General features: G+C 40.0%; 1 protein-coding gene across 1 annotated transcript in view; it reads right to left on the reverse strand.

The window, feature by feature from the left end:
- Window positions 1–26183, reverse strand: part of SNTG1 (syntrophin gamma 1) — a 516894-nt gene that overhangs the window by 52783 nt on the left and 437928 nt on the right. The window contains exons 13-14 of the mRNA XM_084622009.1: window positions 21842–21958; window positions 15988–16059 (exon numbers count right to left, since the gene is read on the reverse strand). Coding sequence (XP_084478135.1) covers window positions 15988–16059; window positions 21842–21958 — 189 coding nt within the window. The remainder of the gene's footprint in view (window positions 1–15987; window positions 16060–21841; window positions 21959–26183) is intronic.

Raw genomic sequence — 26183 nt, forward strand, 5'->3', positions numbered from 1 at the left:
GCTGCGTGGCAGAGGTGCGCAGCCCTGGCTGCAGCCCCCCGCTGTGTGGCAGGAGTGCACGGCCCCAGCTGCGGCCCCTGCCACAAGCCCTGTGGTTGGAGCCGCCCCCATCACGGGGCAGGAGCACACGGCCCCGGCTGCGCCCCACATCACAGAGCTATGTGGGGAGCATAGCCACAGTTCCAGCCCCAGCCATGGCTCCAGCCCCGGGTTCAGCTGCGGACAGCTGAAGCTGAAGAAGTCACAGTGGCCCGGTAAAGTCATGGAATCCGTGACTACCGTGACCCCTGTGACTAAATCGTAGTCTTACTAATGAATAATAACATATTGCTTATTGAAAACACTCTTGTAACTCTTGTCCAATGAAGTGCCCTGTGCTAATGCTAAAGCTTCTGGGTGTTTCTGGCATGTCTCACACAGCACTATGAAGTCTATAGAAAACAGATAATAATGGCTCTATATTCATATTTGGTGAGCAACTGAAGATGATTTCTGAGGACTGTCAACCACATACATCCTGAATTTGGCATTCACCCTCAAAGCTACAGTTACATTGCTGCAGGTTTTTATCCCAAGGAGTGTCCATTTGCCATAGCAACACACGACTCTCAGCCAATGTGAACTCAAGCACCGGAAATGATGCAATCACCATCAGTAAGGGGCTGATGCGTAAAAGTGCTAGACACCCATTTAGCACAGTCTGCAACTCCTGTCCCAGGGCTCAAGCAATGATTTAATTTCAGATTTTAAACTGGTTATGACTTTGAATGTGTGGTGGTCATTAGCAATGTCAGTAATACCGCTGCACGTTCAGTCATAAGTTTATTTGAAAGTGTATTAGTGTTAGAGGTTCACACCACATATTATACCAGGGCAGCAACCACGGCAGGGTGAGTGGGGCAGCCACCCAGGGCGCAAAGCCAGGGGAGGGAGGCAGAAAAATGGGATGGATGAAAAAAGAAACAGTAGGAGGCAGAGCCCTGCAGTGGAACAGGGATTCACGGGTCCCATACCTGCCACCCTTACTTTTGCGCTGCTTCTCATGGCAGTGCTGCCTTCAGAGCTGGGTGGATGGAGAGTGGTGATTGCTGGCCGGGCACCCAGCTCTGAAGGCAGCGCTGCTGGCAACAGCAGTGCAGAAGTAAGAATGGCATGGTATGCTAATGGGACCCATGGGACCCCCTGCCATTTTATTTGTTCATCCTATTTTTACACCCCCCACTCCCCCAGCTTTGCACCATGGGTGGCTGCCCCACTCACTCCACCCTGGTAATGGCCCTGATGGATACAACTGTGTTGAGAATTTAAAAAAAAAACATATTTCAGAGCAAAAAGGAGAGATTTTCAAAACTTTCATAACTGACATGACAAGCACAGATGTGCCAGGGCTATGAAGTTCCAAGCCTAGCAGTGCCGGGACTGAGCCCAGGCAAGCTCCCCCACAAATTAAGCACTGAATAGCATACACAGGGACAGGAGAGTAGTGCCTGTCTTCACAAGGTTGGATTTAACTCATCAGGGTTTCATGGCCACACTCAGATAAGTCAATGGATCTGTTCAGCAAGGGGCATGACAAAATAAACATGTAAATATGCAGTTTTCCAAAGAGTGAGCCTCACCATGCTAACAAGACTCTGAGCTATAGCTATTCCTTTGGCCATTTTCCTTCTGCTAGGCAAAAATTATCCGGTAGCTGAGCAGCACTCCTCAATGCAGGATTGAGTTCCCTTACACTCCCTGAGTTCCCTTACACTCCCTGCCCTTTTTATTACTTTTTCACCTGTGCATAGGTGTGCAACACTCCAGACCTGTACCTATGTATCTAATTGTACTTTCTGTTAAATAATGGATAAGCAGGTCAATGGACTGACCAGTGTGTGTATAAATTCTTTGAACAAAAGTGCTATGTGCTTGTCCCATATAAGATATTAGTTCAGGGTAGTATGCCCTCCCCCAGAAAGCATGAGAAATTCTCTAACGGATGCTGTAAATATGAGATAACAATGTCTGGAGTCTTGTACACTGAGTTGGACTAAGAAGCCATTCTTATTAACTAACTTTTCATCTCATGGAAGCTGTTTTGTTGATAAGATGTTTCACTTCAGTACAACTATAATGCATTCAGACACTCGCCTAGTGATTATCATAATCTTGTTCTTTTATTATCACTTATTAGTCTGTGGCGGCTTTTATTGAACTTTGTGATGACTTCATATGTGCTGTATGAGACTAATAATGATTTAATTGTAGTATTTGCCTGGGAGCACAATTAAAAACAAATTCTCTGGGAAAGAATTGTCACAAGAAGGGAAAGTTGTACCAGTCTCCTGACTCTCCACTCCAAAAAGGTCATTTTATCTACCCATTTATTTATTTATAACAGAAAGTCCAAAGAAACAGCCTTGCAGCAGAACTGATTGTCAGGAAGGTCTTTGGCTCATGTCCACATGCTGTGTAATCCAGCATCCCTGCTGTCAGGAGGGGTGACTCCTGTTTGCCCAATTAATAATGATGTACATATTAAGTAAGAGCAATACATTTCTCCCAGGGAAACTAGCATGGTTCATTAACTTTAAAAGATCAAGTGAAAGTGGAATACTTCACAATCATTGGATAGTGGCATTATCTTCATATTTCTCCAGAAAGTCTATTTTCTTTAAAAACTCCATGCTCTCCAGATAAACACTGTTCCTTTTTTGAAATACTCCCTACTTTTTATTTTACTTAAAATGTAGCTGGTAAACACTAGTAGGTAACCTCTTCTTTGGGCCAGTCGTCCAATATGTGAATGGCCTGAGCTTCCACGACAGTCAGTGGGAGCTGAAGGTATTCAGAACCTAACAGTACCTACTCAGCAACAGCTTCCAAGACTGGGTGACCAAAGTATGCCTCACTCACATGGATCATATTGGGCTAGACGGAATCCCTTCCTCATGCTGGTGAGCCATTTTTGCAGTCCCACTGATGGCAACACTCACCAGCATGAGTAAGGGGTTCACAGTCTGTCCCAATGAGAGTTATTGGGCAAAACAGACTCTTTGGTATCAGGTGACTTTAATTTCATTTTTTAAAATAGATATTTAGTTCAGCTACCACCTTCACATTAATGGAAATGATTTTCTTATATCAAATTTTATACTACGTAGATGGGAAAAAGTTGATAAGTTCCTCTGCTGACTGGTGAAGCCAGCTCAATGACCTCTTTGCATCACAGTAGAAATGCAAAAGGGGCTTACCAGACACAGTAATTGGGCCCAATACTTGTCTAGGTTCTTTAAAGATAAAAAGCACTATACAAATGTAAGCATTAATTCTAGAGCACATTAGGTGTAAAGAGAAGTTAAAAAAACCATTTAGCAGGAATTTTCCACCTCTAGTCATCATTTATTTAGTCACTGAATATTAATTAGTTCTTCACACTCTCTGCCCTGGTTTACTATTATTTTAGATATTAATCTTCCCTCACATTTAGCTGCTGGGTATATCTGCATGAATAAAGAACTCCATTTTCTAAGTGGTTCACATGCTTCCTTTTGTATTCCTCTTTTTAAGAACAATCTCCTTGGCATCACAATTAGTTGCTATGGAGATGATTTTGATAGCACTTACAAGCAGCAAGAGCAGATTCACTTCAGAGTAACAAAGATATTGTTTCATGAAACATTCTTATTAATAAATAATAGGGAAGAGAAGGCATAACATAATGAGTGTGTGTACACACACACACGCACATATATATGCACCCAGGATCTGCTGCCTGTACAGATACTTTTCTCAGATTTCTGTTTGGTGAAAATAGCTCCTGGTATTTATTTGCTGAGAAACATGCTGAAGTGTGTGTGCGTGCTTGTGTGTGTTTGAATACGCTGAGATTATATAATTCTTCTAACATTGCAAAGAAGCATTCATGGCGGTTTTCACCAAATGGAAATCTGAGAAAAGCCTTGGTACAGATGATTGGTGCAGTGAGATGCAACATGCTGAACATTACCTCGGAGGTGCTGAGCTCCCAATGAAGGGCAGCATGCTGCAGGATCAGGCCCTTGAATATTACATATTAGTATAGGTGGAGAAAGTAGTGACATCCAACATTAAGGTTGCCTGATGCTTTCCTTTATAAGACCCTATTTTCAGTTGCTTATAACTTTGCCAGTCTTTAACTGTTTGAGCTGATATTTTCCATGAAAGGTATCTGCTTCAGGCTGGAATGTTCTTATTAAGTGTCAGCTAAAACAGTTTATCCAATTCTGAGAACGAGGTTACAAAAACTATGTTGTTTTGCCCATACTAAAGAACTTTGTACAACTGTGTTGTTGACAAGCTCTCGTTTCCATGCTTTGCAGCATGAACTTCAAATTCAGAGATGGTGGGTGGTGATGGTGGCACTGATGTCAGGGATGTGCCTTTTGCCATACCCATTAAAATCTGTCATAATTTTGTCACGTTAATTGCTTTTTCAAAATAAAAAGGAGTACTTGTGGCATCTTAGAGACTAACAAACTTCTTTGAGCATAAGCTTTCATGAGCTACAGTTCACTTCATCGGATGCATACATTTTCAAAATGGTAGTTCACACGCGATCAGTAGAGACTTGACAGCTAAATTCTCCAGAGAGTGCACACTGAGCATGCTCTTCACTCCCCATAGGGCAACTGAGTTTGCTCCATCGCAGGGTTGCAGTTGACAAGCAGAACTTTCCCTGCCATTACTCCTCCTGCCTTCTGGGGGCTGCTGTATAGCCAGGTACTGAGAATGAGGAGAATGTTTCTCCTGTTATCTCAGTGATCTCCTTGATGAACCCCAGATAACATGGAAAGAAGGATGAGGCAGTCTGTTTTGAATGCAAAGTGCTGGGGAATGGGGTTGGAGGTGAAGAGATGCAGGGCATGTGCTGGGGAAGAGAAGCAAGAGTTCAGTGTACATGGGAGTTAGCAGCAGGAGCCAGAAGGTTGGAGTAGGGATAGGGGCAGGAAGAGAAGGGGACAAATAACTGTTTGGGTCTGTCAGGGGGAATATAGGAGGGAGTAGAGGGAAAGGGGAGGATAGGAGATAACTAGGGTTAAGGGAGGAACTATGGAGAAAGGAAACATGGCAGACTAAGTAGGGGGAGCCCAGGGAAGTGACACAAGAGTCCATGAGGATAGCAGCAGGGGAAGGGACGAGAGCAGGAGCTGAGGAGGTAGGGAGAAGAGAGGCTGAGGCAGGCAGGAGCAGAAGTGAAGAGAACATTGCCCTACAGAACATGAAAATTAACTAAAGTAAACAAGGCTTTGGTCTCTGTTACTGGAGCTATCAATTAATAGAGCCTCCTAGGGTTGGATCCTTAGGTTGTCTACATTGCTCTGGCAGCATAAAAACAGACTAAAGGCAGCTGAAGTGCCTAGCTGAGAATTTTCTTTGCATCAGGGACTCTTTCAAATGTACACAACTTGTATAGCCAGCTCTTCATCCTTGCTTTTTCATCCCTCGGCATCAGAGCTGTGGCAAATGATTCCTCCCTGCCTGAATATCCCTTTGGCAGTATTCATAGGTGGTAGTATTTTAAGCAGCCTTGAAGCTGTTTAAAGTTATTTCTTGAGACCAAATTGGTCCACAGCAAGCTATGCTGATTGTCAAATAGTATGCGAAGAATCCAGTCTTATATCTATAGATTATATCTATCTGTCATGTATTTTTGTTTGCACTGGTGTGTCATGTTAGCTAAATGCACAGCTGTGTCCTGTATTTCTCCCTTTTTCTCATCATATCTATTTATATAATAAAAATATACTGAAGGAGTAAAATGAGTTATTTTTACCACCAAGAGTAATTATTCTGTGCTGAAAAAATTAAGGTCAGAGGCTGCTGTTCTAACTAGGAGTTTAATTTGAGTAAAGAATGCATCATTAGAGCACTCAAGATAAAAATGAAAAGAAACACATTTAGTGAGTCATGCACACAGGGATAGTTGGGAAGTGAGAGTTTGAAATATGACATGAGCCTTCTGTGCCTTCAGGTTGGAGCTGATTAGGAAGATAGTAAGGAAATAACTGCACTGATATGAATAATACCGTGCATAAACTCCAGCTGTTCACCATCCTGACACCTTGCCTGTGTGGACATAATCGTCCTCTATTTCATTTCAGAGCTAATTTGCCATCAGACTACAACTACTGCTCCATGCCAAATAAAATAGCATTTTTACTGTAGGTCTCAAAATATCTGTGATTTGACACCCAGGAACTAGAGAGGAGGTGATCAGACTACGAAGGGATTTACTCTTGATTGAAAGTGAAGACTTCTATGGTGGTAAAAATTAACTTTAGGAAATAAAGGCAATTTTGACTGTCCTGGATATAATATTTTAATCTAATTTGCATAACCTGCCTAAAAGATTATACCACACTGGATTAAAAATTTTAAAAAATGGTCTACATAACAAAATGTTTAATTATGTAGTGCCTTTTATCTCAGAACCTCAAAGCATATTATATTTACACAGGCTAATATTTACAACACATTCCCTAAGGGCACCCACCATTTTAGTTGGATCCACATTGTAGGTCTGGGCTGAAAATATGGGCCTACCTCTATAGTGGTGCTGTAGCAACTCCTATCTTGGTCTAAGGCAGGGATCGGAGACCTTTGGCACACAGCCTGCCAGGGTAAGCCCTCTGGCGGGGCGGGACGGTTTGTTTACCTGCTGTGGCCGCAGGTTCAGCCGATCGCAGCTCCCACTGGCCACGGTTCACCGCTCCAGGCCAATGGGGGCTGCGGGAAGCGGCAGACTGCACATCCTTCGGTCTGCACTGCTTCCTGCAGCCACCATTGGCCTGGGACGGCGAACCACGGCCAGTGGGAGCTGCGATCGGCCGAACCTGCGGACGCGGCAGGTAAACAAACTGTTCCGTCTCTCCAGGGGGCTTATCCTAGTGGGCCGCGTGCCAAAGGTTGCTGATCCCTGGTCTAAGGGTTTCTCTTGGTCAATCCTGCTGCGTGTAAAGAAAGCCAGAATTGGATGGTAGTTGGCAGAGCACTACACAGAAAAGACAGAATCTGTTAAAATAAGTTTCTTCTTGCTTCCATCATTGAAAACATCCCATCCTACCTACTTCCATTCTTTGTCTTTCTCAGATTTTGAGACACTCTAAATGCTGCATCTTTATCTTGGACAAAACCACAAGTGCAAGGCAAACCTGCCTGAGTGTAGTAGTTGGGAAAGTCTAGACCTATGTTTGGGAAAATAATATTCACACATTTTAACACCAGAAGCAAACAGTAGATCATCTAGTCTGACTTCCTATATAGTACAGGTCATAGAATTTAATCCAGTCACTCCTATATTGGGTCCAATAACTTGTGTTTGAGTAAACCATATTTTCCAGAAAGGCATCTGGTCTTAATCTGAAGACTTCAAGAGATGGAGAATCCAGTTAATCCCCTCACTTTTGAAAATGTGTATCTTATTTCTAATTGGAATCAGTCTTGCTTTTACTTCCAGCTATTGTTTCCCATTATGCTTTTCACTAAACAGCCCTTTGGTACCTGGTATTTTCTTCCTAAGGTACGTATATATCATAATCAAGACACTTCTAGATCTTCTTTTTGATAAACTAAGCAGATTGAACAGTTACATCTTTCACTGTATGGCTTTTTTTCCCCAGTCCTTGAATAATTTTTGGAGCCGCATATATTTATATTGACTTAATATCCTTTTAATGGGGCTCAATATTACTCTTCTACATATTTCATAATGAACAACTCATTCTAATTTAACTGGAATTTGTTTGATAAATGATGCAGTTTGGACCTACTATGCAACATCTGTATTACATGGTAAAGTCTAATATGCCAAATTGAAATTCTTTAATATGAATAGTCTTTATAAAGTAATGCAGATTTTTTCAGGGTATTTAGAAGACTTAGCACAGAGTTCATATTTATTTTGATGTATATTATTGCCTTGATGAAATATTCACATCAGCTTTTGAAATAATTATTTTATTCTAAAAACTTGGAATTAGAATTAATGGGCCACATATTTTAATTGAAAGTCAATGGAAGCTGCATTTAATAGTCGTCTAACTTAATTAGGTATATTTTCTACACAGAAAAAAGAGGATTATAATAACTACATACCTCTTGGTATTATAAGGATTAGTTAGTTGAAGTTTATATAGTACTTTGAATATATTATTCAATATTCTCCTCTAATATTAAGTATTGTAATAGCGGTGTATATTTTGTAGGATCAGGTAGTTCATCCTCAACCACTTATACCACTCTATATGTTTGTATGTGATAAGGAAGAAACTAAACTTTCCCACATGAGGAAAATCAGTGTTCTGGCCTAAAAGAGAAACTTGTGGTGGATGTCTCTAATCACAACTAGTTTGCTGCTGCCTCATTAGAGCTGTAGTCAGAGTTGGGAAAAATGAGGGGAGAACTAAAGATGACCTGGGACAAGTCTGAAACAGGTTCTCCCATTGTGTCATTGGTATGCCTTGGAATTATAGGAGGGATATTTAGTGGGGAAAGTTGCCAGCATATATCAGGAGAAAAATGCTAGTATAGCACTCAAAGTTAAAAATTATGTATATGCTGGTGACCGAAGTTTTTTAGCCTAACACACTGAAAACATTTTTAAGGGATAACTCATTCTAAGAGAGACTTAGCTAGGTGAGTCTGATATGATCACTAAGATGTTGAATTGCCTGCTATAAAAATATCAGTCAAATAAGTTAAAGTGGGAGGCTTTAAATGTGCCTTTCCAAATACATGATTTTGGTAATACTGGCAAATAAATAAATCCTCAGCACTGGGGAGGAAAGACTGTCAGATTACTATCCATCTGTCAAATTACTATCCAAATGAATAAAGTTGGATTTTTGTCACAGCTGTCATGAGAGTCAAGACATTTACAGATTTTCAGAAGTTATTCATTGCTTTTGAGATTTTGGGACTTTTGTGTGCAAATGAGTGGGAGGATGGATTTTACTTACAGCAAAACAAAATTCCTTAGGACTGCAAAGCTGCACCCTGAACTCCATGGTAATAGAAAACATGAGTTCAGAAACAACTGGTAGAGACGCAAGGAATCAAAGCACTGGGCTCTAGCAGCTCTAATTCCCAAAGCATAAAAGTTGTCCCATCCCTGAGATAAACGGAACATTTTCTATAATTTGGAAAGCCATGTGAATAAAAGACAATTTGGCAATTCCAAAATACATCTGACATTTTAGCATATATATTCCATGATTTTCTCTCAGAAAACCTACAAGACAAACCTCCATTCCTTATCGATGTACAATTTGCTATATGCATCAAGATTCCTGTTGGAAGAGTACTTAATAATCCTCCATCTCTATTGAGCAAAGCACCATGCATGTTCTTAATAGGAATGAACTTAAGCTTGTGCATAAAGTTAAGCATGAGCAAGTGCTTTTAACGAATCATGGTTTAAAAGATTTTTGTTGTGCCTCCTCTGAAGAATAAAATAACCTGATTCAGATTCAACCTATTTGATAAATGATTTGTTCTCCTACGACAACTCCTGAGTGGGACACAGTTCATGAAAAAATAAGGTTTACATATTTGTGTAAATCAGTGGTATTTATAGTTCTGCAGTACTTCCCTTTGTGGTATTAAAACTGCTTTATAAACATAATTTGATTAAATCTCTCAACATTGCTGTAAGATTGGTTAAAATAGGCATAGTGCCACCTATGAGAAATCTGAAGGTCAAAGATATTAAATGGCCTGGAGAAAATAATAAAACAAGTCTGTGACAGTTAGGGAACTTTTTCCTAAAAATTGTCACGACTTTCAAAATCCATAGAATGTATTTAGAAAAATATGGTTGGTTTAAATATTTAGAGTGGCTATAAACATAATATTAACAACAACAGAGAAGGAACACAAGACAGATTAGGCAAAGACAAGGTTAAAGAACATTCAGATAAATTAAATGTATTAAAGTCAGCAGGGTCTAATGAAATTTGCCCTAGGGTACTTAAGGAACTAGCTGAAACAATCTCAGAAGCATTAGCAATTATTTTCAGGAACTCATTGAGGATAACCTAATTTCCTTCTTTTATAGGGTTACCAGCCTAGTGGATAGGAGGAAGTAGTAGACATAGAATCACAGAATCATAGAATTGTAGGAGTGGAAGGGACCTTGACAGGTCATCTAGTCTACTCCCCTGCACTTATGGCAGGACTAAGTATTATCTAGACCAGTGGTTCCTAAATTTCTTCGGCTGCTTGTGTAGGGAAAGCCCCTGGTGGGCCGGGCCGGTTTGTTTACCTGCTGCATCCGCAGGTTCAGCTGATCGCAGTTCCCAGTGGCCGCAGTTTGCTGCTTCTGGCCAATGGGAGCTGCTTTACGTCCCTCAGCCCGCACCACTTCCAGCAGCTCCCATTGGCTTGGAGCAGCGAACTGCGGCCACTGGGAACCACAATCGGCTGAACCTGCGGACGCGGCAGGTAAACAAACTGGCCCGGCCTGCCAGGGGCTTTCCCTGCACAAGCGGCGGAACAAGTTTGGGAACCACTGATCTGGACCATTCCTGACAGGTGTTTGTCTAACCTGCTCTTAAAGACCTCCAATGATGGATATTCCACAACCTTCCTAGGCAATTTATCCCAGTGCTTAACTACCCTGTCAGTTAGGAAGTTATTCCTAATGTCCAACCTAAACCACCCTTGCTGCAATTTAAGCCCATTGCTTCTTGTCCTATCCTCAGAGATTGAGAACTATTTTTCCTTCTTCCTTGTAACAACCTTTTATGTACTTAAAAACTGTTATCATGTCCCCTCTCAGTCTTTTCTTCTCCAGACTAAACAAGCCCATCTTTTTTTAATCTTCCCTCATAGGTCATGTTTTCTAGGCCTTTAATCATTTTTGTTGCTCTTCTCTGGACTTTCTCCAGTTTGCCCACCTTTTTCCTGAAATGTGGCACACAGAACTGGAAAAAATACTCCAGATGAGGCCTACTCAGCATGGAGTACAGTGGAAGAATTACTTCTCATGTCTTGCTTACAACATTCCTGCTAATACATCTCAGAATGACGTTTGCTTTTTTTGGCAACAGTGTTACACTGTTCACTCATATTTAACTTTTGATCCAGTATGACCCACTGCTCCCTTTCTGCAGTACTGCTTCCTATGTAGTCATTTCCCATTTTGTATATGTTCAACTGATTGTTCTTTCTTAAGTGGAGTACTTTGCATTTGTCCTTATTGAATTTCATCCTGTTTTCTTCAGACCATTTCTCCAGTTTGTCCAGATCATTTTGAATTTTGATCCTATCTTTCAAAGCACTTGCAACCCTCTGTAGTGGGGTGATCACCCGCTGTGGCCTTAAAGGAGAGGGCTGTGGCTTGGAGCAAGCAGTTCCCAGGCTGACTGTGGGAAACAGGCTCCGCTGTGGCCATGACCCAATCAGGGCTCAGCTTGCCCTTATAAAAGGGCAGTGGGCCAGGAGCAGAGAGAGTCTCCTCTAGCTGTGGAGGGAGATGGGCCTGGCTGCTGGGGAGTGTACCAGGGTACCTGAGGTGAAGCAGGTTTGGGGAAGGCCAGAGGAGCTGGGAGGCTCCAGACTGGAAAAGCCCCAGGCTGCAGGCCTGGCAGACGGCCTAAGACAGGGTACTAGGTTTGCAACAGGACAGCCCATGGGTAGGCAGAGACAGCAGGTCCAAACCCTCCTTGCCTGTGATGATTGGCTTATACCTTGCAGTCTGCTCCAGTGCGTGGGGGTTCATTGGTGATTGGCAGTAGACAAAGACTGAGGTGAGGAGGGGATAGTGGGTGTGGGTTCCCCGGGGAGGGGAGACCCAGAGACTGTGGGGGTACTGCCAGGGAGCAGCACCCTGGGTAAAAGGGGCACCAGGGTCTGGGAGGGATACGGGGGGCCAGCGGCAAGTGGGACACTGGCCTGAAGAGGGCTTTCCGGAGGCTGGAATGGTTATTCCCTGGATGACCAGCAGGAGGTACTGCAGTCATGAGTCGCCACACCATGACACCCTCCCAGCTTGGTATCATACACAAACATTGTAAATGTACTCTCTGTGCCATTATCTCAATTACTGATCCAGATATTGAACAGATCTGGACCCAGAACTGATTCCTGCAGGACCCCATTCACTATGCCCTTTCAACTTGACTATGAACCACTGATGACTACTCTCTGGGAATGGTTTTCCAACCAGTTATGCACCCACCCTATAATAGCTCCATCTGGGTGCCACATTTTAGGAAAGATGTGAACAAATTGGAGACAGTCCAGAGGAGAGCAACAAACATGATAAAACGTTTAGAAAACATGACCAATGAGGAAAGGTTAAAAAACTAAGCACATTTAGTCTTGAGAAAAGTAGAATGAGGAGGGATTTGATAACTCTTCAAATATGTTAAGGGCTATTTAAAGAGGATCACAGTCAATTGTTCTCCATGTTCACTGAAAGTAGTAGAAGTAGTGATTGGCTTAATCTGCAACAAGGGAGATTTAGTTTAGATATTAAGAAAAACTTTCTAACTATAAGGATAGTTAAACATTGGAATAGGTTACCAAGGGAGGTTGTGGAATCCTTGTCATGGAGGTTTTTAAGAATAGGTTAGACAAACATCTGTCAGGGATAGTCTAAGTATACTTTGGTCCCCCCTCAACACACAAGGGATGGAATAGATGACATCTTGAGGTCCCTGCCAGCCCTACATTTCTATGATTCTCTATACCAATATAAGGGCATAGGTGTATAGAAAGATAATGACACTGATTATTATATTTGATCATGACAAGTAATCTACTCTCTTTTCCCCCCTTTAATAGAGCACTGCTCTATGGAAACTTCCTTCTTCTCTCATCTTGCATCTTGTTCAAATCTTAGAATTCCTTTAGGTTTTCCCTTCACATGGTTTGTGCTGATTAACTTTCATGATCATTCCAATATATATCTAACTAACCCTCCATTTTGCAGTTCTTTATGGATATCAAGATGAAGGGACTCACCTCTCATATTAAATGAATGAAAAGGCCTACACCCCATTTCAATGTGTAAATTATGGAGTAGGTAAGATTTTTGTTTTCCATCCAAAGGGGGAAAAATATGTTTGTGGAAATTTCTGCATATCATCCCATCAAATGACAAGGCTTGCTTCCCTATGGAAAGGTCCACAGCTTGCTCATAAACTTGACCAATCCCCAGGGATCTACAGAAGACCAGGGTAACTTTCCTTGGCTCCTGAGAAGAATAGTTGTGTTAGAACCCCCTGGATTCAGCTGCTTCTGTAACCACAAGAAGGTGCAGGGTGGGGGAGTGGTCTGTGGTACAGGTAAGAGACTGTGGGGTTGGAGGGTTTTTTTTTTCTCATAGGCCATCCATTTCTCTCTTTGGTCCACCCAGTTTCCAACCCCTCTCTTGACACAGAAGCCAGATGACATGAAGAGGCCTTTGCAGTTTATGGAAGGATGGTATATAGTGCTGAGAGAGTGGCTGTCACAGAAGGAAGGAGATTTTTCTCTATGTTGAAAGCTAAGCAAAACAACTTAGGCTAAGGCATTGCATTCACATCTGACATTCCTGCCCCCTCACCCAAACTCATTCCTTAAGGAAAACAAATTCACAACAAAAGTACACAATGTACTAGGGAAGGAGTTTGGATGTGAGAATAGACAATGTAACTAAGTCATTTTTCTTAGCTGCATCTATTTCAGTTATATCCATGGAGTGTGTCTAGAAGCATGCACTGCTAAAATCAAGCAAGATTTATGATGCTGACAGAAATCCTGAATAACCTCCAATCTCTACAGAGACCTTCTGCGCCATTGGTAATGTGAAGCTGAAACTGCATATTTTTAATGCTTTTATATTTAGACATAACAGAGGCAAAATCCATGGTACAGACTGCAGGACTGGGAAAAAGTGGATTAATGGAAGAGTAAGGTGATTTTTACTGTTATTTTTTCCCCCACAAATATTTCACCTAAAGAATCCACTCTGGCTCAGTTTCAGACTTCAATAGCTAGCCCAGGCTTGCAGATAACACAGAAATAATTAAATATTAATTAAGTAGCAAATATATACTGAAGATTTTCTCTCCCTCTTTTCTTCTCCACCACCCACCCACCCACCCATTTTATTTTAGCTCTAATTGTATTATTATGGAGTAGTTGAAAAAATCTTAGGCAATAACTGGGTAAGGCCATCAGCCCAAATTAAGTTCCCTTGGCATTGTTTCAGTGGCATAAAGAAAAGTTAAAAGTTGCCCTTAGAGAAACTCTCTCTCTTAGGTGAATCCTCTAGTGATACACAGCCAGTATGGCACATATTATACCATCTACTCCTTCCCCCTGCACATAGATGGTGTTGTCAGGCAGGCCGGGAAGTGAGAGGGGTATGGCCAGATAAGCCTGCAGTCTGTTGCTCCTTAGCCAGCCAAATGATTCCTAAAGGACTGTTCCAGTTGGCATACATTAGAGTGGGTGCAGAGCTATTCTAACATGGGCAGAGAGCTGTTTTAAACCCCAGCCAGCCTCAGCAGCCAGGCAAGAAGAAAGGTGACTTAACAGGACTGAATTTTCTCTTTATGGAAGCCTAGCTTCTGCTATTCATGGGAGAGAAGGGGTGAAGAAATCTGTATCATTTGGAAAGATGTTCAAGGATGACCTCCTAGGGAACAGAGGAAGATAGGGGAAAAGGAGAGATGGTTAATGGGGAAAAGGATGAAAAGAGTAAGCAAGTGAGGGAGGGAGCAAGTTAGCAAAGAAGGGAATGGAGGAATAAGTTTAAAAATTCTAAAAGGATCTATGTAATATTTGTATTTGTTGTTTTTAATTAAACTTGTATAATAAATGTTTGGATGGGACATTGTCTTGGTACTGACTTCATGAGCACTATTTGTATGAGAAAAATTACTCATGTCCTTAACATTACTGCAAATATTTGCATTTGACAGAATTCTTGATACTTCCACCAAACTAACATTTTAATATAATGTAACTGGGAACTTTTTCTAACACAGTATTTACAAAGGTTGCTATTAAAAAGTCAACATTTCAGATAAGTTGCCACGCCATGGAAATATCACAATTGTTGTCCTATCACAGTGCTGACAAATGATAAATGACCTCCAATAGAGGCCATGTTAAAAAGTTGAGAAATGATCAAATTCCCTTCCACATGTATCAGGGAGAAAAAAAATAAGGGAAAGTATCGTTTCAAATGTATGGAAAGGAAACATTTCCATAATCTCTGTTTTGTTTTCTCCAATTTTTACATTGCATTTAATAAAAAAATGAAAATTATTACACCCCTAGAGAATGTTCAATTTCCGTGATGTTTAAAACATAGAATGTCAATATATAATAAGCCTGAAATGACATTAAATATATAATATGCAATACTGTTACATGCAACATGTGATCCCCTTAAAACCTTGCCATTTGCAGAGATAACTGTTTAAACATTATTTAGTTGCTCATTCTATGTATTGAGAATACAGCAAATGGAGTAAATTATAGTAAAAGTGGTAAATGACAAGTTTTTAAGAACACCTATGTATACATTTTCAGAGCTCTATCCAGGCCACAGGTACATGGGTGCAACCTTCTGTGGCAGTCAATGAAAATTGCATTCATGTATCTGAGGGCATAATCAATGCCAATTTTTGTAGTTGCTCAGTTTAAATTATTTATATTTGCTATATTGGTTGTGAAGTATAAAATGATTTGCCAATGTAAAAATACATACTAGATCATGGTGAAAAAACACTTTCCCATGTGGACAGTAACCCAGTTAAACTCATTTTACATCCAATCCTGCAGCACTTTGGAGAAACTTTGCTCATCATGTACCCACTCATGTCAATAGGAGTTTCACCATTGACTCCAAAGGGAGAAGGTTCAAGCTCTTCTTGACAGCATGCTCTGCAATTTATCTAGCTATGATGTTTTCCCCCTTGCCTTTCAGCTGCCACCTCCATAACTTTTTACATTTGCTCCTCATACCTTGAGAATTTTGCACATGATCTCATAAACTGAAAATGTTTTTTCAGCTCGTGTCCAATCCCACGTGGTGACCTTGGAAAAACCAAACAAAAATACAGTAAACAATGTATTTTTTCTTATTGATACAGTTCATAGACCATTTCATCCTGTCCCAAAGATCTTCTTTCATTGATACACTGTGTATGCACAGAAGAGATACAGAAATTGCCTTAGAGAACTGTTACCAGCCATATTGACACATTTAGCCCTCAGGTAGGCAGTGCTGAGAAGGCACACTACCCCACAGGGAGCCCAAAGAGACATTGTACCTCAGCGAAGCACTGTCCCTCCCTGAGTATCCTGAAGCACAGTGGGACTTTATTCAGGCAGTGTCATCCTTTACGGTGGTGCAACCAGCTTTTCTGTAGGATCAGTCTGTTGGCTGATAGAGAGTGGGGTGGGGCCAAGCCTCCATTTTCTTTTTGCTGCCTTTGGAGTGTTGTTGGCTGCTGCTGATGCAGTCCCTGAGCAGTCCCTGAGCTCTCCTAATAGACCTTTGCACAGGACTTGTAAAAAGGGAATTATTTTTGTGTTTCCCCTCACTGAGCAGACATGTAAAGGCCTGTTGCACACTGCCCCTATGTAGTGTTATTTTTATTATTTATATTGTGGTGAGGCCCCCCAATATACACAAGGACACTACTGTGCTAAGCGGTGTACAAACACCTAACAAAAGACAGTCCCCAAAGTTTTTACAATCCAGAATTTAAGATAAAGACGACAGATAACACATGGAGAATCGTATTTGTGCTAACAAGTGTCTACTCTTGCACCCCTTCACACCTGAAGCTCTGAAAAATACTTCTGGCCTACCTAAAAGTTTATCCCAGGATATAAAACTTATTATTACAAGTATTAATTTTAAAATAATTGTATTACACAGAAACATTACAGATTATAATAAAGAGCCAATAAAATGATATAAGGGTTAATGAATAGGATTTAGAAAGGACAGAAAGAGACAGCTAACTTTATACAGTGTAGAGAAGAATCAAGAAAGATATGATCACACTCTACAAATACATTCAAGGAAACTGAGAGAAGGAAAGAAAGGAACTATTCATAGTCTCAGAAGACAGAGGAACAAGGAACAATGGTCTGAAAAGTTGAGGTTTTATATTTGAAAAAAAGTTCTTAACTGTAAAAGAAATTGGACAGTAGAACAGAACCCTATGAAAATGGTTGAGACATAATTGCTATTGATATTCAAACAGGACAAATGACAGAGCAAATGTATTTGGTCTCCAAGACTTGAAAATAAAAATATCCTTTAAAATGTCTGAGAGAACTTAACCCTTTACCTAAGTGAAACAACAGGCATGCATGAGAAAGGTTTGTTAGATTGTTGAGGTGCTATTGTGGGAAGGCTTGGGTAATATAGCAATCCGGGACTTTATAAAGTGTTTCCCCACTTTTTATGTTGTATCATGCACAATTTGCTTAACTATTTTATAATGATTACTTCAAGATAACTATTAAAACACCAAGATGTTTGCTGGTATCATATACATTTCTATTGTTCATCTGTTTTCTACATAAATGAGACCTGCTAAAGGATAACACCGTGTCTTTATGGTTAATTTGATTATGGAGTTGCATGACAAATGTGCTAATAGTACTAAATCTTGTTGAGCATATTGATTAAAATAATTGAAACTGACACAAGAGAAGCACTAGCCAATCACTTTATTTTACTAAAATAAAATTCAGTAATGAAAAGATCAAAAAGATTAAAGTGTTATATTTGCTCTTTTTATAGAGTTCTAATTATCTGCAGTCCTGTACATTACATGGTTCCCCCTCCCCCCCGTTTCTATTACAACAAACGATAAAAAGGATATTTAGATTCAATCATATACATCCAAATCCTGCAGTCTTTACTCAATCAAAAACCCCATTTCTGTGGAAGGGACTTTTGCTTGTGTAAACAGTGCAGGATTTGGCCCTTATTTGTTTTCTCTAAACCTCTCTTTTATATCCTTAATTACATTTAGTAGGGAACAAGGGTGTTAGCACTGCATAGAGTATAATTAATTTCTTATCTGGTCTGTAGCCTATTAAAGTCTTGGTTTATGGGTGGCAATCAGCGAAGCCCATACAGGAAGCCCAACAAAGGAAGCTTTCCTTAGTATGAGTTACCATCGTGCAAACCTTTATTCATACAAATAGTCCCCTACCTCACATGAGTAATCATAATAAAGTAAATGGGACTACTCATATGAATAAAAATTCTCATAGTGTCAGGTCCATACGTTTTATGTTTGATAAAATGTACTGCAAATATGTTATAAATACGTCAACATATGTACACGTACATGAGGACAGTTAGATGCTGTTAGTTGACAAACCATATTTGATAGAGTGCTACTACTGAGAAATAGGGAATTATGTGAAAATATATAATCACTTTGTATTTGAATCTTACTTGGCTACACAGAGGAATAAGGACAGGCGAAGCACACACTGCCCATACAGAATCTACTCAGACCCCAGCTCTGCGCATGGGGATGGCATATAGGACACTTTACCCTCTGAGCAAGAAGAGGGAGAATAGGTAGAGCCCTGGCTTCACCTCCTCCCAAACACTGTCCAGCATAGTTGCCTAAATGCAAGAATACTTTCTCAGGAGCAGAGGAAGAACTGTGAATTCAGAGAGTGTCTGAGACACAACGCCTTTCTGCACTTGCTCCTGGGGTGGCCATCCAGGGCTCAGTCTAAAAGGCCAGTCTTATAATGAAGATTGGTTTGGAGAAGAAGATGGCCTTTTTCCTAGTGAGAGACTTCTTTTAAGGTGCAGAGTTTATTCTGAACAATGTGTATTCAAAGCAAAAGGTAACTGTAAATTCAAATAGTTCCAAGAGCTTTGGAAAACTGTTGTTTTCCTGTTTTGTTAATATCTATTTAACACAATTGCCTGAGTAACAATTAGGAGAAATGTTTCAGAGTAACAGCCGTGTTAGTCTGTATTCGCAAAAAGAAAAGGAGTACTTGTGGCACCTTAGAGACTAACCAATTTATTTGAGCATAAGCTTTTCGTGAGCTTCATCGGTCTTCTGCAGTTTCCACAGTATGCATCTGATGAAGTGAGCTGTAGCTCATGAAAGCTTATGCTCAAATAAATCAATTAGGAGAAATGATATCTTTGTTAAAGCCTTAACACACCTCTCTTCACTTACAGCTAAAAATCTATATCTGAGACCTCCAACAGTTCAACAGTAAAATCAAGGAGACCGGACACACTTGATCGTTCTAAAATATAAAAAGCAGCAAGGAAATAAGTTAAAGAGGCAAAACTACCTACCTTTTAGAACTGAAAAAAAAAATCAAAGAAGATAAAAAGTGCCATGGCTGCTTTTTAGGAGAAAGTGTTATTTTTCAAATGGGAAGGGGGAAAAAAGAGCAGATAACTCACTCTGTGCCAGCACATGCACTCCTGGTATTACATAGTTTAACACAGGCCAAAAAAGAAACTTTCTGTGAGAGCTGCTTGTAAAAATATTGGCAGCACATCCCTGGTTAGAAAGCAACTTGATTCAGGGAGCTTACGCTACAAAAAACTATAGTCCTTTTATGACTCCCTTTTAAGTAACCCATAATTAGAAGCTGAAAAATTGTAGTTTTGAAACAGTTTGATACTAATCTTTGAAAATTAAAAGAAAAAAAAGAACATACACAGCTGTCTGATTGCAGACATAACATTGTGAACAAATGTGTTGTGGTTATAAAACGTGACATTTTTATAACTATTGCAATCTTTGAAAATAAAGCAATTTTGTCCAATACCCCCAAACATGCATGCATTGCACTTACTGTCTGGTGAAAATGACTCACCCAAAGTTGTTTTTTTTTAACACACTCTTAGTGTCATTCTCTTTCAATGTGCTCTATAGGACATACAATTTTACTTCGGTTTCCTTCCTAGCTCATGGAGAAAAGACCTTTTTTTCTCTGGTTCTAAACTCTAATTTTGCTTTGCCTGTCTTAGAAACAAGGGCCAGAGTCTGATACCCTCTGATACTCTTACTGGGTGGGATACTTTGCTGCACAGAACTTGCAGTCCAGGAGAAAAGAGGGGTAAAGTGGCTTTAAGCCCTGGGAACTGTCCAAGTTACATCAGCCTTTTGGGGCTGCCCTAAGTGCAGCACGACTGCCTGGAATCTCTGCAATACTGAGTGCTGTGGTCCCTCCTGCCCCTAGCATATCCGCTTTGTGTGTGTGTTTGTGTGTGTGTGTCGGGGATGGGGTGAGGAGGAAGGGTTATGGCCATCTTCTACAAGTGTCTGTGCCAAGAGAATCCTTCCATGGCTAGATCCAGAGCCTTTAGAGCCACTTTATGCTTCTTGAGCCTTTTACCCAGTGTGAAAGGGCCAGACTAGCAATGAAACTCTCATCCAATGTAAACCCTCATGATTTCTATGTGAGTTTGGCCCAGGGCTGGAGGCAGTCAGGGATGTGAGAATCTCCAGCCCTCTTGCAAATGCCAGCTTTTCCTGGGGGAGAGACCCCTTCCGATTGGCTGTCTTCCCCACTGCCCCACCTCCTGCAGAACAGTATAATATTTTTATGAAAAAAAAAACTTCATAAGTCATTCCATTGAACTCAGTAGGACTACTTCTTGAATAAGGTGCTTCTCCGCACCAGTAAGAACCTCAGAATCTGGTCCTGAATGAAAAACATTTTAAAAAAATCAGATCTCATTGAAAAAGTTCCCTCCAAAACTAACAAGTGAATGATTGTGCTGTCTCGGGGTCAGATTCAGTCACGCTTATTCACAGTGAGTGGTAACTTTCAATCTGCTCTACAGGACATAGAAATGTACTTCTCTTTCCCTCCCAGCTCATAGAGAAAAGACATTTTTTTCCTCCGGTTCTAAGCTTTAATTTTTCTCCACCTCATCTCAGAACCAAAGGCCTGTGAGCAGCTCCACTGAAATAATTGAGACTTCTTGCTCAGGTCCTGATTCATCAAAGCACCTAAGCATAGGCAGTATAGCTAATTCCAAAAGTTCAAAAATCATGAGATCCTCTTGTGTTTTCGGTCTGTCTTTTGAATTTTTAATTCCCCTTGCCACTCCCAATGTGTGTGACAATTGATGTGCTTATCTTAAGCACATGCTTAAATCTATTCCTATCCAATAAAACCCTTAACTGTGTGTTTTACTGTAATGGGACCTCAGGACTGCTTAAATGTTTTGCTGAACAGAGATTAAAAAAAAACTGCTTAAATGCTTTGTTGAGTTAGGGCTCAAGTGAGGCACTACTCAGCATGAGTAAGAGTAGTAAAAATTGGCTCTAAACCTTTTGCTGGTTAAATTTAAATTACATCAACGATATTACTCAGTCCACTTTTCCCTTCCCCTTCCCCTCTGCTGCTCACACACAGTATAAAAAAGTAACATTCAGGATAAAATCTGGAGACAGAGATGTTCTGAAAATTCATTTCCTCAGCATGCAAAAGGCTCTGGTAGTCCCAATGCCTTCAGCTGTCTGAATCTGGAAGGCTGGCTATCATTCAGCACAAATCTAACCAGTTTGCTTCAGGCTGGTTGACCTTTCCATAGTTAGCAGCAAACAATGTGTTTCCCTTCCAACTTTGCCAAGTGCTCCAGGTAAGTGGGCAGAAAGGTGCTTAGTAGCTGCACTTCATACCTTTGATAATTATTTTACAGAACTTTAACATTTTATTCCCCATAATTTTTCACTATTATAGAAGACATCCTGGTACACAGAGGAAAGATCCACCTATCACTGTGTAAAACACTTGTATGCATATTTAGCGGGGAAAAGTGTATTTAAAATATGAGAAATATACTTACTGGAGGTGCTATAAATTTGTAAAGAGAGGAACCCCTCAGAGCTAGAAACTTTGGTGTGTACATTCGGTCCTGAAGGGAATCTTGTTCCCGTTCTTCTGTCCAGCCCATATAGACTATCTGACGGAAAAATCAGTAGTCTTGATGAATTCCACATACATTACATGTTCATCATACACATTATGCTGATGCCCTTCAAATCCTATTTAACTAAAGATCCTGAACAGGTGACTCAAAATTACATATTTTTAATTCATTTATAATTACATAATCACGTAAAGAAAGCCTATTCAAATGGGAAACTGCCAGAACAAACTTTCATTGTACAAACAAAAGTAAAAGGCAGATATATATTCAGCAGATATCAGAGGTTTATCATCCCATAAAAAAATTGCTGGAGTCATTCTAAATATGCTGAAAATTCAAATGAAAGGACCTTAATGAAACTGAAGTGTAAGAAACTAAGTAACCGTAAAGCTAGAGTAAATATCAAGTAGCGGTTAAAAGCTCTTATTTGTGTAATCCTGGGTGGTGGTCTGTCACCTTCTGTGGAAAGAAGGGATTCGGTATGAGAGAAAAGGCATGCTATTTGTATTTCACAATTTTATAACTTCATCCAAGGACCTTAACATAATTATCAGACATTAATCAAATATCATGGTATTTGGTTGATATTATTTTACCAATCTGACATACAGCTAAACTAAGGGTCAGCAAACTTCCATGATTTACCCCAAACTACACAGCCTGTAACTGACAGAGTTGTAAATTAAAACACAGTAGCAGTATACTTCACTTATCGCTATAAAACAGATTTCCACTATAGTATGAATGAAAAAATACAAGCTAAACCACCCAAATATAATGTATACATATTAAAATTGAAATATTGTATACACCTCATCAACTGAATGCAGCATAGAATTATTCATGTTGTTAGTATACTATCTACTTTAACTATGTACTCCAGTTCAAAAGTCTTAAGTTAGAAGCAACATGCCCATCTGAAACTTGGAAAGTATAATTATAATTTTAAATAATTGGGTTAAGAAAGGAATGCTACCTAATTTTTACTTTGTTTCAGGGTTTTTCTTTTTGTTGTTAGTTTTTGCTTAGATAATATTATTTCCTCCTACATAATATATTTGAACATTTTCTAAGAACTGTAACAACTATGAAAAACAGAGATAGACCCAATGGCCTCTCTGCCAAACAAAAAAAATAGGCCAACTCCCCTTTCACCATCACCAAAGGCAGAGCAAGGAAAAAGAAGGAACACTGGAGTAACACTGTTATTTCATGGTATAATTACAGCTACACGAACCAGATACAATTTTGTGATTGTCTAATGACAACCTTTGGTTACTGTATTTATTCAATGGGAGTTACTGAGTGGATCAACCCTTTTGAAACTCAGACCCCTTATTTAGGTGCCTAACATGGATTTAGGAGTCTGCCTTGAGGCACTTTTTGAAAATTTTAGCTTATATTTACACTGTATTTAGAGAGCTGGGGATTCCTTAAAACCACTATCTCCTCTTTGGAAATTGATTCATTAAATTAGAATGTAACTATACACCCATCTATGGTATGTGAATGACTCAAGACCAAAAGTAGAAGAACCAGAGTATTTCCAGGGTACTGGTATCCATAGCTGTGGAGAAACCATGCACAGGGACATCCATGAACACCTGATAAACTAATTTCCAGTGTAGAAAGTAAGATACCACAGAAAATAGACAAACCAATATGTATTTCATATAGAACTGTTAACGAAATAGAACTGTTAATTTTAGAGCAATAAGATTGTATAACTTGTTTCTACCGTAATAAAGCATGGACTTTTCTCTGTTCAGGGTTCTGATGTATTGCAGATTGAGTAGGGAGATACAAAGGCCCCAGTCTGGCCAATGCTAACGCATGAGTAATTTTATACACATTAGTCGTCAATAGGACTACCTAAGTACAGCAAAATTACTAATGTGAGTAAAATGACTCACCTTCCTGTTTGCACAGTTTGGGCATGACTCAACCTATGCTATTTCAGGATCCTGGATGGAGAATGTTCCATTGTTTTTTAAGAGCAGAAACAACATACACAAGTTTATTGCTCCAAAATTAATGGGTCTATATATTAATACCAGCTCTAGGGGTATGTCTACTCCGCAGTTAAACACCCATGGCTAGCCTGTGTCAGCTGACTTGGGCTCCTGGGTCTCAGGCTAAGGGGCTGTTTATTTATAGTAGCCATTCAAGCTCAGGCTGGAGCCCGAGCTCTTGGACACTCCCCCATCATCGGGTCCCAGAGCCTGGACTCCAGCCCAAGTCTGAATGTCTAAACAGCAATTGCCCCTTAGCCTGAACCCCACAAGTCTGAGTCAGATGACACGGGCAATGTAGACATATCCTATAGGGTTTAAATGTGTTTCTGCTTCATTTTCTTGTTGCCAGTGTTCTGTCAGACATCAGACTAAATTATCATTATGGTCCCTTCTGGCCTTAAAATCCATTAACTCAATGGGTCCCCTCCAATGAGCAAAATTAAGCATAAAGCCTAATCCTTTTTTGTAAGATTCCAAGGGAAAAGTTATATTACACATTTTTCCTAAGAAGTGAGAGAGACGATCGGAAGTACAGTGAGGCAAGGTTTAAAGAACTATTCCACTGAAAACCCTAATTTATTTCCCTTTATTAATGGTACTTGGGATGTCATTCACAGTGCCAGAAAAATCAGAATGTATGTGTCTGAGATTTCTCAGGAACCTGAGGAGGCAACTGACTTAAATGCCACTACTCAAGTGAGTAAAATTATTCACACATATAAGACTTTGTATAAGGTTGTGACAAGAGTTAGCAAAATATTCTTGCTGGTGTCAGATAAATGGCAAAATGATTGTTGATTTCTGGAGATTGATACAGTTGGAAGGAATTAAACTGAATTTAGTAGGTTCTAGCTTTTGATTGGTTTCATTGGAATTGGATACACAGTGAGATACCACTAGACAGGCAAAAGACCTGTTAAGCAAGTCTATCCGAAACAAAGGAATGTGTGTTTTACTCAATTTACATATAAGTAGTAAACAGGGTCCTTAAGACAGCAGGGAAAGGAAATGGAGTAAACAGAACAATTTTCATTTCAGCACACGTAAGTGAGAGAAAGGGTGTGGAGCTTCCTTCATCACCAGACTCCGTGTCACCTTCCTCACTGCTTGAATAAACATTACTTGGAGTGGTAACCTTCAGAAGAAAATAAAGGGGCAGAAACCCCCAAGTTCTCTCTTTCACCCAAGAAGACAAATGCAGCTGTGCCTTTGGGAGGCTGTGAGAAGAGAGGCCATCTTGAATAAAACCATGAACCAAAATTTGCTAGATTAAGTTTTTGACTCTTAGATGAGTGTTTTCATTTTTATTTGCTGGTAATCATTTCTAATGTTATCTCTTATGCTTGAATTCACTTAAAATCCTATCTTCTTTTGGTAATAAACTTGTTTTATTTTTAATCAAAACTAATCCAGTGTTGTGTTTAAACTGATCGGATTGATAACTTCAGTTAAAGTAAAAAAAAGAAAGAAAGAAAAACTGTTGAATACTGACTCCTTAAAGGGGCAACAAACCTTAATATTTCTCTGAACTGACCAGGAGAGGGCTGAACATTGCAGAACACATTTTTCTGGAGAAATTTGGGACTGGGTGTGTGTTGAGGTTATCCTGGAAGTAGTAACTGAGGCTGGTGGGAGCCAGAGTAGGGTTGTAGACCAGCTGCTCAGGTCAGAGCTGCTGAATCAGGGCTGTTTAGCACACAGACACTCAGGTTGTGATATGCACGCTGTCAGGCTGTTTATGAGCTGCCCAAGTTGGGAGCTACATCAGCAATGCACCCACCGTGAGGCATACAAGTTTACAGGGCAGGTAGTGACATAGTCACTCACTGTTATGGATTCCACCCCAAAATGTGACAACCACCTGGCTTGAAGATATTTAATATTTTTGTAGTATGGTAAGTAATTTGTGTTCAGCTGATAGTTTCTTTTTCCCACAACTCTGATTACATTTTATAAAGTTTGTACTTCTACTATTCATCAGCCTAACAGGATAAAGTCACCCGTGCTATGTGGATGTATTGATATTTTAAATTTGATTACTTCGATACTAAAGCAGCCATGAGATATTTTCCTCTTGACTCTATATCTTAAGAGAAGAGAAGAAGTTAAACTGATTTTGCAGACAATATCCTTTATTGAGGATTTATTAACAAAAAAGGCCTTTTCTCTTTCAAGCTAAAATACCACCATCAAACCTACAGAGGAACTATTAATCAAAACACTATCAGATTATCAGTAAGTAT

Source organism: Lepidochelys olivacea (assembly GCF_965140295.1).
Source record: "Lepidochelys olivacea isolate rLepOli2 genome assembly, chromosome: 2".
Classification (NCBI taxonomy): domain Eukaryota; kingdom Metazoa; phylum Chordata; order Testudines; family Cheloniidae; genus Lepidochelys; species Lepidochelys olivacea.